The sequence below is a fragment of the Metopolophium dirhodum genome, chromosome 7 (assembly GCF_019925205.1).
Source record: "Metopolophium dirhodum isolate CAU chromosome 7, ASM1992520v1, whole genome shotgun sequence".
NCBI lineage: Eukaryota > Metazoa > Arthropoda > Insecta > Hemiptera > Aphididae > Metopolophium > Metopolophium dirhodum.
In genome coordinates, this window is record NC_083566.1 from 12,638,865 (window position 1) to 12,654,396 (window position 15,532).

The 15,532-nt window shown below is 28.1% G+C and overlaps 1 protein-coding gene across 1 annotated transcript in view; it reads left to right on the forward strand.

Annotated features, from left to right (window-relative positions):
• Nucleotides 1-15,532, forward strand: part of LOC132948835 (rhomboid-related protein 2-like) — an 89,485-nt gene that overhangs the window by 7,915 nt on the left and 66,038 nt on the right. The window contains exons 2-4 of the mRNA XM_061019494.1: nt 7,220-7,412; nt 7,490-7,513; nt 7,603-7,767. Of these exons, the coding sequence (XP_060875477.1) occupies nt 7,233-7,412; nt 7,490-7,513; nt 7,603-7,767 (369 nt within the window). The 5' untranslated portion in view covers nt 7,220-7,232. The remainder of the gene's footprint in view (nt 1-7,219; nt 7,413-7,489; nt 7,514-7,602; nt 7,768-15,532) is intronic.

Sequence of the window (15,532 nt, forward strand, 5' to 3'; positions counted from 1 at the left end):
TGAATGTGTTTAGAACACATTTATATATATTATACAATTATTTGCTATGGGTCTGTATCTTTGGATAATGCAACCAACTTGAATTATTTAGCTGACTATGGATTTTAATTTTATAATTATTATTGTTGCTTGGACACTGGCTGCTGCAGCCGGTGCCGTAACCTGTACGAGCAGCACAAAGGTGGCGCTGCTTATTTCCTGTGACGAGCATAATGGTAGCACAGTTTAATTACTATTGAAGGATAGGAATTGTACCGCTGAAAAACGTCAAGTCAGCAAGCCGGAAAGGGGAGTTTTAATGAGTTTTTTTTCTGCCGATTGTTCTATTTTTATGAACTCGGCACATGCAGTAGTACCTAATAAAACAAATAATAATTTTTTAAAGCCTGACTATAAAGTATTCCCAAAAAGATAAATAACTCGTCAAAATACGCGATTTTCGTTCTTTTAGGTTAACTAAATTGGCAATCGTACGTACCGTGGTACCTATATAAACATTCTGGCTGAAAGTTATATTGGTCAATATTAAATTGTATGTACGTGATGCTTTATTTTTGAATGGTCTAAAACGTGGGTGGTAACATGACCTAGTTCGTTTGATATAGACCACTAAAGAATACTTATATTTTTTATCGTTACATGGATACTATGCCTATATAGTTTGTAAAATGTCAATGTCATTCAAATAATGAATTACTTGTGTGCGAATACAATAAGAATACCTATATAAAGTAATAAATATTATAGAACATTTAGATGTAGATTCGTTTTACTCGTTTTACAACACATAACGGTATAACGCTAACGCAATGTGTTACAAAACGAGTTGATTGTTAAAAATAATATTATTTACTTAAAATGTAATCAGGGTACGTAGGTTTTTTTGGAAACATAGGTATCTCATTACTATATTTTGGTACCTATACCTAAGAAAATGTCGTAGCTGCATAATGTTGTTTCTGTCTAACTATAACACATATAGCATATATCAAATTCTAAGTTAAGAAGAATTCATTTTTTTAAATATTAGAGTGAATTGCCCTATTATCAAATTTAAAGGTAAAAATATGCAGGCCTGTTGGTTTTTATGTTTTACCATTGAAGGAAATAGTGGGCAATTTAAAAATAACTGAATAAAATGGATTCTTCACAACTTAAAATGTGCCATGCTACCTATGCGATAGTAAGTCTATACATGGAGTCAATTACACATTTTTTCAGCGACCAATGTTTATAGAACATTTTTTTCTAAATTTTAAGTTCCTCGTAAAAATATAAAATGAATAAGCAACATTTTAAAATTTTTAAAAATACAATTATGAGTTATGAGCCATAGCTTATGATTTATGAATATAACTTATAAGCGACCTTCAAATGTAAAATCTTTAGTATTCATAAATATAAATTCTATTAAAAGAAATCATCAAAAATACATTATCGTAAAATTTAAAAGAAAATCATCAAAAACTTTATAACAAACATTTCAGAAAGGATTGTTGAGATCTTTTATAAATATTACCTTTAATAAAAATCTATTGTAAAACAATGGCTCCTCTTGTTCTGATAAAATTGTAATAATTTTTATGTTACCAACTACCAAGTATAGGTTTTTATACCTATACCTTTACCTACCTAAATAAGCCACTTTGTAAGATAAATATGCTTATTAGACTCCTCCTTATCCGTGATAACCTATATCAGCTATTGGTACTGAAAATCATGCTTTCCTTGGGTAGGTATTATGTATATATATTATTAACTAAAAAAATTATAGTTTTCATATTAAATGAATGTTTTTATTCGGTAATGATACCTTACTAATAATATATAAGTACAAGACAAAAATATATTATATAATATGGACCATCCGCCCACTTAGAAAATGTCTGCTTGCAATACTACTTCTCTGTGTTTTGAATGTAAGAATATATATTTTAATTCCTTTAATATATTTACTATAGGTATAACTGTATATGCATACATTTTTAGTATACTATTCTGAGACTAAGTAGTCGGATAAGACACTTACGATTTTATTGTGTTTTGTTTTATCAATGGTTGTAGTTTCAAATCGTTTCACGTGGGAAGAAACCCGGAAAGTACTACTTTGGCAGACTCAAATATACTCAAGACGCCAAATGACCTAATTATCTTTATTTCTCGTCAAAGTCCAAAGTGGCCTAGTAATCGGGCACTAAGTATAGTCCTTCAATATCTTATGAACATTTATTTAAATACAAATTATTTTAATTGAAGAAGTTTTAAGGAGTAACATAAATAATTAAACTTTGCTTGGTGGTGATCAAAATTACTCAGTTCAAACAAATAAACTATAGTATGGCGTATTTCTATTATAAATAGGTATGCAGTAGGTTATCGGATCATAGTAATAGCTAGTAATCAGTTCTAGTAAACAGTAAGTAAAGTTAAATTACATATCTTATTCAAACTTCTTTGATTAAAATAATTTCAAAAGTTAATTTTTAAATTTTATTATCGTAAGACGTACTTTACCGATGAATGTCTACATATTTTTTAATTGTCTTTTTAAAACTTTTTAGCTTGTAATTTGTATCTTAGGTACTCGTAGTTGGCGAAATATTTTTATTCATAAATATGAAACGATGTTATTTCATGCGAGTATGACGCCGTGTTAGTTGTATATTATTATAAATGTAAATAGGTAGTTCTGGTTTTATACTTTTATGCAAGATACGTTCCGCATACCTGACAAATCAATATTTTTCTAAACTTATAAAGGCTTATTAAATGGGAAAATTATATTTTAATAATAAAAATAACATTCTTCCTGTAAATGCTGGTTGACATAATATACAAACATCAATTTTCCAAATCAAAAAAAATAATTGTATAATATTATTTTATTTTTAACATAAATATGTTTTTGGGCTGGACACAGGTTTTTTTTTGTTTCTGAACGATTTTTCGTAAGGATTTTGTTATCATGGATACTTATTACCAAAAACACATTTATAATTCATAGATTTTCCTTGTAAAGGAAAATTATCGAGTAGAGTGCTATAGTTTTTTTTTAACTAAGTCATTGTTACACTTGATTACAATTATTTATTTGAAATTTTATTGGTTGTGACATTATCATTCATCTGTACTTAGATGCTACAATATATTATAATTAGTAAGTTATAAGTTTATAATTAATAATTCTATGATATTATATCATATCATTTCGATATTAAAAATAAAAATACCTGATACTTAACAATATGATACTTGTATATTGAAATCTAATCACGAATAACCTTTACAAAATCGGATATGGACCACACTCTGCTGTATAGTAGGTGTCGACAATCGAGTGTACCCGTTATCGCCATTGAATAGGTCACTTTTATGGATGTATTAAATTTGAATTCTATGATAATTATCGATGTTTTTAAATGTTTTAAATCATTGTTTTTTTTTTTTTTTTATCAAACAAGATTACTGGGCCTCTCCCTATCTAACATTAGAGTACTCTAACTCTAAATAATGTCCATGGTTCAGTGCAACAACCAGACAAGTCTGTTTTTATCACGATTTAAGATATACAGGTTGCGTATCGAACTCCCATAATTTGACCGGTGAACTAACTATCTGAAACAGCTATTCCCGGTACTACTAGCACACCCTGAGGACAAATTCAAAGATTCAATAATACTATATACTATAGGTATTATTGGTATTAAAAGCAGATAACCGTGGTAAGTGGTTTATATCGTTATGATATTATATATATATTTAACATATTTAAACCACAACGAGCGCTAGTGATTCTGGGCCCTCGGCTGTTTCAGATAGTTGGTTCACCAGTCACCGTAAAGCACTATTCATTATAGGCCGATGTTTAACCTGTATAATATCTTAAATCGTGGTTTTTATTAAAAATGAGTTTTTCGTGGAATATTATTCATGGAAGAAATATCTATATTTTGGTAGAACAATCGGACAAATTGCTTTATTATTTCCAAAGACATCTCAAAAAGAATTATTTCCCGCCCATAAAGGTGAATGAGATTAAGAATTTGGTTTTGCTTCTCCTGAACAATTGATAAAAGTGGATTTGTCTGGTTGTTGCACTGAACCCTTCAATTCAAAAACAAAAGTTAAAACAGCAAAATGTATTAAACAGTATGTTAAATAAAAAATGGAAATTACATTGTAGGTATTTAAAGTTTAAACATGATATTATAGACTTTGTTGCATCGTATTCATGAAGAAGCCAGTGGGTAATGTATTTTTTGAACATTGGCAGTGACATATTGGTCACATCATTATGCAATACATTTTTATATCTGAGTTCCAATGAACTCGAACATTTTTTGACATCCCGTTTTCTTAGGCTATTTTAAGGAGAAGTTTAAGTTGAGTATGTAGTATTGACCTCATGTTTTATAGGGGATAATATATTATGTCTTTTTAGGTATATATTGTATACCGTATAGGTACAACTGTACAAATATACGATGAAAAACGATTCTGAGCCGCGCGCGGAGACGATATGTCATCACTCATCAAATTATATTTCTAAGGATTCTTATTATTATTATTTATTATTTTATACTTAAATTACTATCAGTAGTTTATTATTTTTTTAATAATATGTTTGTTTATACGAAATTCTGCTTAAGACGAATCACACTTATGCTCTTAATTACGCAACGTGACTGAGAGTAAGTAATACTCGCAGGCCGCAGCTACAAACTCCCGGATTGGTGACCACCCGGATTCGTACTAGTTAAAACCTTGCCACACATACATGTTGCTTACCCACCGTAACAAACGTAACAACACCTTACCATACCAATTTCGTCAAAATGTGCATTTAAATTAGTTTATGTATATTCAATCAATTGAGCATTTGTATTTTGAAAATTCTAAGGTTTCTGTCAAAAAACTTACGAGAAACCATAAAAAAAATAATTGAAAATAAAAGTGTTTAAATATTTAATAACAATAGCTTATGTTATTTGTTATGTTATTATATTATACATTAAGCAGTGCCTGAAAATTCATTCTATAGGCAGCTAACTCAACACATAATATAATAGTTGAATAATCATCTTACAGATGGCGTTTTGTTATTCAATTGTATTTTAAAATATAGATTTTGTTTAAAAAAATATTTTATTTTTTATTTCTTGCTTCAGTTACCACATGAGTTTACATATTATATTTAACTATAGTTAATTTACATCATTTTTACTTAAAAGCTATACAGATAATAGTTTGTTTCAAATACTTTTTAATTCCATCCATTGATTTAGTCAGTTTGAGGTGAAAATGTCCTATTATTATACATTAAATATATAAATTTAAAAATGTTATACCTATTAAGAAAAATGGTTTGTTTTTTTGTGATTTAGTATTAGAAATATGTTGACTTTCTTGAGTTTACACATGGATGTATACCTGTGTTGTTCACCTTTTGTAGTTGGTGGGATATTTACACGTTTATATTATATAAACACAGTGGGCCTCAATACATAAAAAGGTGGGCAAGTGGGTGTCGCTCTGTTGTACAATATAATACAAGTAGGTCACTGTAATGGATTGTGTTAAATTTGAATTCAATGATATAATAGCACTGTATAAGGTCACTGGTCAGTCACCCTATGATATTACTAAGTATATTTGATGATATTATTGTGAATAAAGTAATTTATAAATAACCTATTTACGTGGAACCTTGTTTTAGATTTTCAATCCTTAGCTATAAAAGTTGAAAATTTTATAAATATTTAACTACAAAATAACTATTAAATAATAAATTTGATAAATGTTGTCAAAATTCAAACTTTAAAGGCTTATAAAAAAAAATTGTGCCTATGTATTTTTAAAATTTTTCATTTGCTATAGTAACAATATATTGGGAGCTTTGTATTAAATTTTTTAAATTATAAAACCTAAAACATTTTTTTCCAAAACTGATTTTGAGTAAAAATTCCCGTTTTTCCTTTATTTTTATTTTGTTTTCCCGGCGCTTTTAAAAATTATTAGGTATTTTGACCTCCCGAATGCACCAACTGGATTCATTTCCCCATCGAACAAGATACTGTTGAAGAAAATCGAAGGAGTTTTACTGTCCCCATAGGCGTGCGCAGATTTTTGGTTCCAGGGGTGTACACTAAAAATTAGGACCCACAATAATTTTGAAAACAATTATAGATACAGACAAAAGTTTTAAAAATATCAAATGCACTAAAGATATTTATTTTATTTTATTATTCATTCTAATAAATATTACATAACAATATATAGAAATACAATCTTATAATGATAATCGACGTTTAAAAGGAACAACATTTTTTAATAAAATTTGAATGAAATTTCATTAGTTTAATTTACACTTAGGTAATTAATAATTAGGGCCCTTATCGTTTTTGGTGAAGGGTCCGGGAGTGCCCAGGCACCCCCGGCACCCCCTGTGCGCACGCCTATGAGTCTGTCCCAAACGATGATGACAGACACAAAAAATAAAAAACACAACATTGTCAAATCAATACATTTATCGCTCCGCTCAGAATCTAAATTGACACGTCATTGGGAAAATTATTGATGTATGACATATATTTCTGTTTACTACATATTTTTGCTTTAAAAACGTTGTTGAAATGTATGATTAATGTTATTCACGAAAAGAAAATTAATATCAACACTTTTTATACTTTCTTAAATATTACTATACAGGTAATATAATATGATATTAGGAATAGTTCCTTAAAATGTATTATAATTTCAACTAAAAATATTATGATATTAGGTATGTCATATTATAACAATGTGACGTATGTTATCGATAGCTCTTAAAGTTTGAAAACTTAGAAAGTAGAAACCAGTCTTTCGAATTTCGATTTATAAATATCAACTCTCTAAAATAAAATTATCACCACATGCATTTTCATAAGACAATTTTTAAATTGTAAAAAAATGCGAGTAATTGAAAATCAGCACACGCACTTAAAAATCTCAAAAATCAGAATTTAACATACCTAGTTAATTATTTAAGAAAAATATGGGATTGGGTATGCTTGGGCAAATAATGTACATAATATTTTATATCTGATTAGTTATTTACTTTTTTAATGTATCGCCTAAATAGGTAGCCTTACATAAAAAATTAACCATTTTCTTAAAATTATTTAAGTTATGTAACTGAGTTTCTTACTGATCTTATTATTTTCAATTATTTTATATATAGATAAATATCTGCGATGAGAGTGGGCCGAAGATATTTTGAACTCATGGTTTCTGTGATCAATCCATCGTCGGATCTATATCATCACAGTCCCTTAGCACCTTTAGCGTCATTCGACTCACCCGGTTCTGGAATCGAATCGTCCAGTACACAATCGGAAAAAAATTGTCCGTTCAAAGACTTCATATTAAATGATGTTTGTATTTATAACTAAATCTGTTAATAGCAATAAATATGTGTATTTAATTAATTTGTTATTATTTCTTTCAACAGAAATGGAGACGTATATTTGATAAAGTAAGTGCGGCGCGGGTGAAGCATCATGGACAAGATCCGTAATTACAGTGAAGTTAATATTTTTCTTCTTCGCAATTTTATTGTTATAGTATGACCCTGAAGGTTTTGGGGAAATTCCGTGGAACGATTTCTTGATGTTATTGAATTCGTCGGATTTCGTGAAATCTATATCTCAGGAGAAACGTGATATCCTCCTTGAACGAGCTCGCCAATCAAACACGTCTGCTATAACTTTTCAAGATTTCGTCAATATCGTAAGTCTTTTAGTCTTTTAAAAAGTTTACACACGATATGAGTATGTTATTATAATGTAGGATTATAATATATTAATATTATATTAAAAATCAGTTGATTATAATAATATGTAGGTATATCCAATAGCAACATTTTTGAAAAAAAATCGCTATTCGTATACATAAGAAATCATCGATTTCTCGGTATACAGAGCCACAGAGGATAACCGCGTTAATTGTTCGTACTCACTACGTGTTGCGGATTATGAAATAATAATAATTTGATACCTCTATTAAAGGTTTAAACACGCATAATTTGGCGATTTAAAAACACATATTTTATAGCCCGCAGTGGCGTGAAAGAGTGACGTGTCAGTCTGGGGTGCGGTAAGCGAGGCGAGTTTTCGATAAAAAAAAAAAACAAAACAAAACAAAACCGTGTGATGTCAGACCCGTTCAGGTCGTGAGCTACGACAAAGGCTTGTAGGCTAACTATATATACCTATTATATTAGATACGCCGGTTATAATATATTATGTTTTTCATTAATTTTTAAAATATATACGCCATACGCGTCCTCTTCGGCTCCTCGTATATATTATATCGTGTCAAGATGTTGTGACTTTATGACGTGTCCGCCGCCGCCACTCTGCCTACTCCGTTGCTGTTGCGTACCTTTAATAATATATATATATATATATATATAAAAAATAATAATAATAATATAATATAGTACATTCAATTAGGAAGATCTCCTACCGCAGTGGCGGCGGAAACCCAACAACGATAATCACCACTGGTACCGCCTGCGTAATGAATGTGATTCGTCTGACCACCAAAGAGACCGCCGCTACCGCCGCCGCCACCGTGTCGTGTTTATAATAACCTCTGTGTGTGTGTCTGTGTCGGTGTGTATTTTATCGTTGTGTGAGCGTATATACAGATGTGTTGGCGTACAATATCATGTGAGAAACATCGGAGACGTTATAATAATATTATAATCGGCGGATACGTCCGATTTAGATTGTAATATTTTATATTATTATTAGGCGGCGGTAGGTTAGAACTGCAGTAGACAATAACGTGTATCAGACTTAAAAGTGTTTAAATACATATACGTAATATAGTATATTGTAATATATGTTATAAATTATAATTTATAATCGTTTCGTTATTGGGCCGCCACCATCCCAGCTCCTCCTATACGGCCCTGCATAGCGTTTATGGAATTTGTATCGACAGTAAATACGCCGTCATATTGTATAATATTATAAATTATAATATACGCGCGTACGGGATGTATGTATAAACGTGAGAAAATATTTCAAACGTCAAAACAGTTCTCGGAGATAAAAAACATATTTATTATTACAATTTAATTATAAAATACTATAAGTGTGTCTTTTTAATGCGATATAAATTTACTTTTGATGACTCGAAGTCATGACATTAATTGAGCAGTTTTGCAAATATACGTATTATAATTTGTTACTACCTTATATATATTAGGTATTTGATTGATATAGGTAGTATATTTTAATGTTTAAAAGTCGGAATAATTAATAACATCGATATTTATTGAATGGTCGCAGTAATTATTGCATAATGTTTATTTATTATCGTAATGAGTTATGTTAGTAAATCTGATATTTCTTATTTCACCAAAATATTAATACTTCAAACAATGAGTTTGTTCTTCTTTATTGAATTATATACTGACTAATTAACAATATTATTTTATGAAACGTAAACTATAAAAATGGGGAAAGTAGGTAACCGCTTTGCTGTACAGTATAGGTAGGTATCGAGTGTCAATCGTCGTTGAGGAGTAGGCCACTGTAATTTATGTGTTGAATTTGAATTCAAATTTCAATGATGCATTTATTTAATTAATTTAAATACAATATCAAATGATAAAAAATGATAAAAAATATCACTCTGGCTCTGCTCATAATTTAATATTACAAAGTTTATTATAAAGTTTTATCTATACCAGTAATTTTTTTGAGCTTAAACAAATATGTATATTATATACACACGAGTGCGTGTGTTCAGACCACTTTGTAGTTGCATAATCACCGTCCATATATTATATTCTTATGTGCGGTGTTCTTTTTTTTATACTGACTTAGGAATCTCAAATAATATTATATTCCTCAACCTCAACGTATGTTTAGCTTGATATAGAGATCTCTGAACTCGTATTATTTGTAACATTTAAAGTGTAGTATTATAGGTATCTATAGGTACTCATATATTATTTTTGTCCGCAAATAAGTAAACAGGTTATTCTTTTATATTCAATTTTTATTATTAGTTTTATGAAAAAATCCTACGATTAATTATTGTTAACCGTCTTTTTGACTTCATTCTGGTTGTAAAAATTAAAAGCACACAATATTCTCTCTTTTCAATAATGAGAGAAGTTACAAAATACAATTATTTTGTGTGTAATATTATATCATGGTGAGTAAAATGTTTACTAGAGATTGAGAATCGCCTACGAATTGTGATTCAAATATTCAATAGGTAATAGGTATATTAAACATTTTTATGACTAATTATTTATTTTTATTTTTAATGAATATTAGAAATCTTTTAATGTTTATTCAGTTTCTTTGTGAATGGCGTCTATCCACTATTCTATTATGTTTGTATTTGATTGAATTATGCATGTTGTTTATTTAATTAAAACTTAAGTTAATTGTTAATATGTAATTTTTATTAATATAATAATACCTTCAGGCTAATGACCTCCGCTGTCGAAGCCTTTATTCTTAATAAAAAAAAAAAAATAATAATACCTTATTATATTTTTTCCATAACTTATCATACATACTTTGTTATGTCAATGCTGCATAAACATATTGAAAAAACTTTTCTAACTAAAACGTTAAAGAGTAAAATCCGATAATTTTCTAATTTCTTTTAAAATATTAACTTACTATTAGGTATGAAACATATATTATTAAATATAAGTACTAATTTACTTAAATATAATATAATTTATCATCATTTTGGTGAATAAATATTATTGGTAAATGTTTCATTTTTTTTTAATAGTACACCGTGTGAATGTGTGGAATTTTAAATTCTTATATGATTCAAAATAAAATACAATTAAGTTAGACTTTACATGTATCATTGTACGGCGATAAAGAATGTACTTTGTGAATGAAACATTATAGGTAGTAATTAATGGTTTTAAGTGTCAAATTTGACAGGAGTTCCTAAAAAAGTATAGTTTAACTGTTTAACATCTTATTTCATTTTTAGCGTTTCCTTTAAAACTATATAAAACTCATATTTTTTTAGCTTGATGTTAAATTGTAAACACTTAATTGTGAAATATAATGATACCATAATGATTGTATACTACAATTTGAACGTATGACAAAAAAAATAGTTAAGGATTAGTTTTTGCACTATACATATATGCAGTTATTTATTATCGTAATTTATTTTCACATTTTATTTTAGACGGAGATTTTTATAAATGTATTAACTATAATAATTTGATCTTAGTTTATTGTTCTTATATATGTACTTATATGCATAATTGTACTGTACAAATGTGTGCTGGTAGATCACATTAAAGTTATATTTTAATAAATTGTTGCCATAAGCCATTTAAGTAATTTCAATATATATAATATCAACCGCATGTATATTGTATTGTATAACGTATTATTCAATCCATTCTGAATTTCAGAGTATTAAACGTCATATAATTTATTGCTCCTCGTACCGCGTCAAAACGATGTCTGTGAGTTAAAAACTAAAAGCGTTCACAGCTTCACGGTTATTTTCCCAAACGATATTTATAGATCATTCGATACGGTTAAAGAAAAAAAAGTAATATACATTTATCGGTCCTTGTCGTGAAGCACCCACGTAACCTTGTCGGTATCACCAGTGCGGTGTAAACACTGACATATTAATTTATACTCAAAGGTCAACCTTAATTTTTGCCCCTGTAGTCCGGCACACGCGTGTGTGTGTGTGTATATATGTGTTTTTGTGCTCGTTTGATTTACGATCCTTATACCTGCTGTCCAAACCAGATAAAAAGTTGGTGGGCACGTGAGAAGAAGAAAAAGTAACACAACAGTTAAAAAAAACATTACGTTTGGGATATTAAAACGTCGAATTGAATTTCCATACACCCGTTGTAGCGCCCAATAATATTCTTCTTCTCTTATCTGACAGAAAATATCGCGTTTATATTATAAAATATGGCTTTAAACCGACCAAAACTATCTACCGGTGGCGGCGAGCAAGTGTTTATTTTATTGACCGCCACTTAACGGGACCCGACCTGGTCGCTCTCTGCACCCACTTAAGAAGATGAGCTCCATACGATGCGTGGCGACGGAGGCGTCTGCCTATAATACACACATACGTTGTATTTTATTGTCGAATCAATTAACTTGAATACTGTGTGTTTGTGTGTGTGATCATCTTAAACGTTTGATCAATCGACAGTGATACGCATATTATTTTATATTAAAATGTATTGTATACTAGAACCAGCACACCGTTCTCGTGTTCTCATAATACAGCTGATATAGGTAGTAGGTACTACGGAATACGAAATAAACAATAATAGTTACAAAATTATAACTCAAGTAGGTACAACAAAAACTTTGTTCACACGAAGAATATTTTATACTCTCGACAAGGGTCAAGGAATTAAAAATACATTGATATCATTGATTAAATATATTTATTATTTACTGATACTATGGTATATTTGATGGTACCTACTGTATTAACGATAATATGAAAAATATTATTATTTTTAATGTTAGGCAAGGCTAGACAAGTTAATAATTTTTTTAAACTCAGTTAAGTTAAGTTAATATGCACCAATAATAAAAAGTTAAAAGTTATTACACACTTTTTGTTCATTTTTTATTAAGTTAAAATAAAGTTAATTTGTTTATACAACGCTAGCGTATTTAATTTTTTCCAACTCAAAACTAAATCATAGACTATATAGTATTTATACTTTATACAGTATTTCCATATAAGATAGATTTGAATGATATACATTTTTAACTTTAAACAATTCACGGTAAATATGTTTTGACATGAAAATAAAATAGACTGAAATAGTGAAATATAATAAAATTAAAAACAAAATAAATTAACTTAACTTACTTCTTAAAATGAAAAATGAATTGGTTCATTTCACTTTAATTAAAAAAGAAATTTAGGAAGTTAATAGTTAAGGTAATGAAAAGCCAAAAGTAACTAGTTAAGTTAAAAAGTTTAAATTAAATTAACTTTTTAACTCGTTAATGCCCAGCCTTGATGTTAGGTATACGAAAATTATAGTAGGTAGTAGGTACAAACCTTCTTTTGTTTTTGTCATATTTTAATTTTTAATTAACCAATTAATCTTAGTTCACCTACAGGCTACAATTTATATTCGTATAATAACTTCCTCTTTTATTATAATAGATATGTATTAGAAAATTTATTAATTTTAATTAGTTATTTTTCAAGATAAAATTCTACAACAGAGTTTATAATTAATTACTAAATTACGTAAATTACGTAAATTATATAAATCATATAAGATGAGAATTAGTTATAATTTTCAAACAGAATTTAAAGATGGAATTATACTCGTGACTGACTTGTATTCGTATAATATAACTACGTGTTCTATAATATTTATATTGTTAATATAATAAATTATATAGGTACTTAATTCGGAAGAACGCATATTTACGGTTCCTGTTTTACATATTATTATGTTATCTCCGTCTTACTAACTTACACATTATGTTCATCGTTCAGCAGTTCCAATATTATGTAGTACCTAGTACCTACCTAAGCTTTAATATTAGAGTGAATTGGCTTATTATCAATCGTAATGGCAAGAACATAATATTATGTTTTCATATGGTTTTTTTAATGATATTTTAATTATTAAGTGATAATTTTTCATTATCTTATATTATCATATAACAGTGTAAGAGTATCTATAAAGTGAAAAAAAAATAATTACTTTTTACCTTTTTAGGCTATGCTTAGGCCAATTATAAAGACATCAAAATATAAATAATTTATACTTAAACACTACCTATATTATTCAGCCATATTTAAATACATTTGTATTATTATTAATTAATTACCTATAACCATAATATTACAATATTATATTTTACAATTTTTTAAATCTAGGTATAAATAAAAGCGATATAAAGTATTATTATTATTGTTTGTGCTTCAATATTCTTACAAAATGAAATCAAAAAATATTTATTATAAAAGAAACTAAATAGGTAGATGGTAACACATTACACACAACATATTAATTTTATTTCTAGTTTGGAATAACAACATTTAACAAACTCATAACACTTACATTTTGTCATAAATAAAGTTTGTACATTGTAAGTACATTTAAATATCTAAATTAATTTTGCACGTAAAAAAAAAGAGTATCTTTATTTTTATTGATTCAATAGCTACAAATATAATATATTTACTAACTTATTTTTTTTTCTTGTAAAATCAAATCCCATTGAACAAATTCATAACATATTAATTTTTTCATAAATAAAGTTTGTATATTGTAAGTACATTTAAATATCTAAATTAATTTAACATGTAAAAAAAATAAGTATCTATATTTCTCATGTTTCAATAGCTACAAATATAATATATTTATTTACTTATTTTATTTTATTTTCTTGCAAAATCAAATCTCATTGTTACTAAAAAGCCGTATATATAAATACATTTAAACAGCATTACTGTATTTGAAATTCAATATAGTTTTTTTTGTAGTGAATACATCATTACAGTTGTGGATAAAAGCTATTTTATAGTTTATATTATCGTGAGTGACAAATTTATAGTTGCTAAAATAAGTCATTTATTTTTATCTTTACAAATACTCAATTATCAAGGTATTCAATTTTCAAAAAAATTAAAAACTTATATTACTATTACTATTCAAGTAACTATAATAATAAAAATAATATAACTGATTGATATTGGTTTTATACTTAATTTGTCCAAATTGTTGGAATGATCATTATGATTTTCATATTTAATTTTCAACAGTTACAAATATTTAAATTATATAGTTACTTAACAGTTATAGGTAAAATAGTTGCATTTTAAATTGGTGTATTTTTCTTTGTAACTAGGCCTTTACGTAATGCTTAGGTCATTAAAAAACTAATAATATGCATTATGTATACTATATGACATATGTCTATATAACTATATACATGGTTGTCGTATTTAACGAAAAAAATACCAATAAAATACTGTATGAAAAGGACGGTTTAACAACAATATAAAAACGTCTGCGTTGTATGCGACGGTGGCACGGCGGTGGTAGTACCTGTTGGGCCAGAAGGAATTTTGTTTTCTCGTATACATCTGTTAGGGTTTCCGGTCAAATTGGCAGCTTCGGTATTCTTATAATTCAATTTTCTATACACACAACAACGTCGGCGGCGGGCGGCGGCGTTTCTTTTCTTTACAAAATAATAATAATAATAATAATAAAAAAAAAAATCCAACATTTCGGCGCTTATAATAAGGATTTCGGACAACAGTTCACAATGGTAAATAACAATAATAATATACGACCCTTGTGGCAGGACCAGTTTTTCTGCTACTTAAGCAGCCAGTTATATTATTGTCGATTATTATTGTTCATCATTATATAAAATGCTCTACTGGGAGACCAACAATTGTGTACCTATATATAATAATATAAAATATACATTCGTTCCCTCAGATGCGCGGCACAATG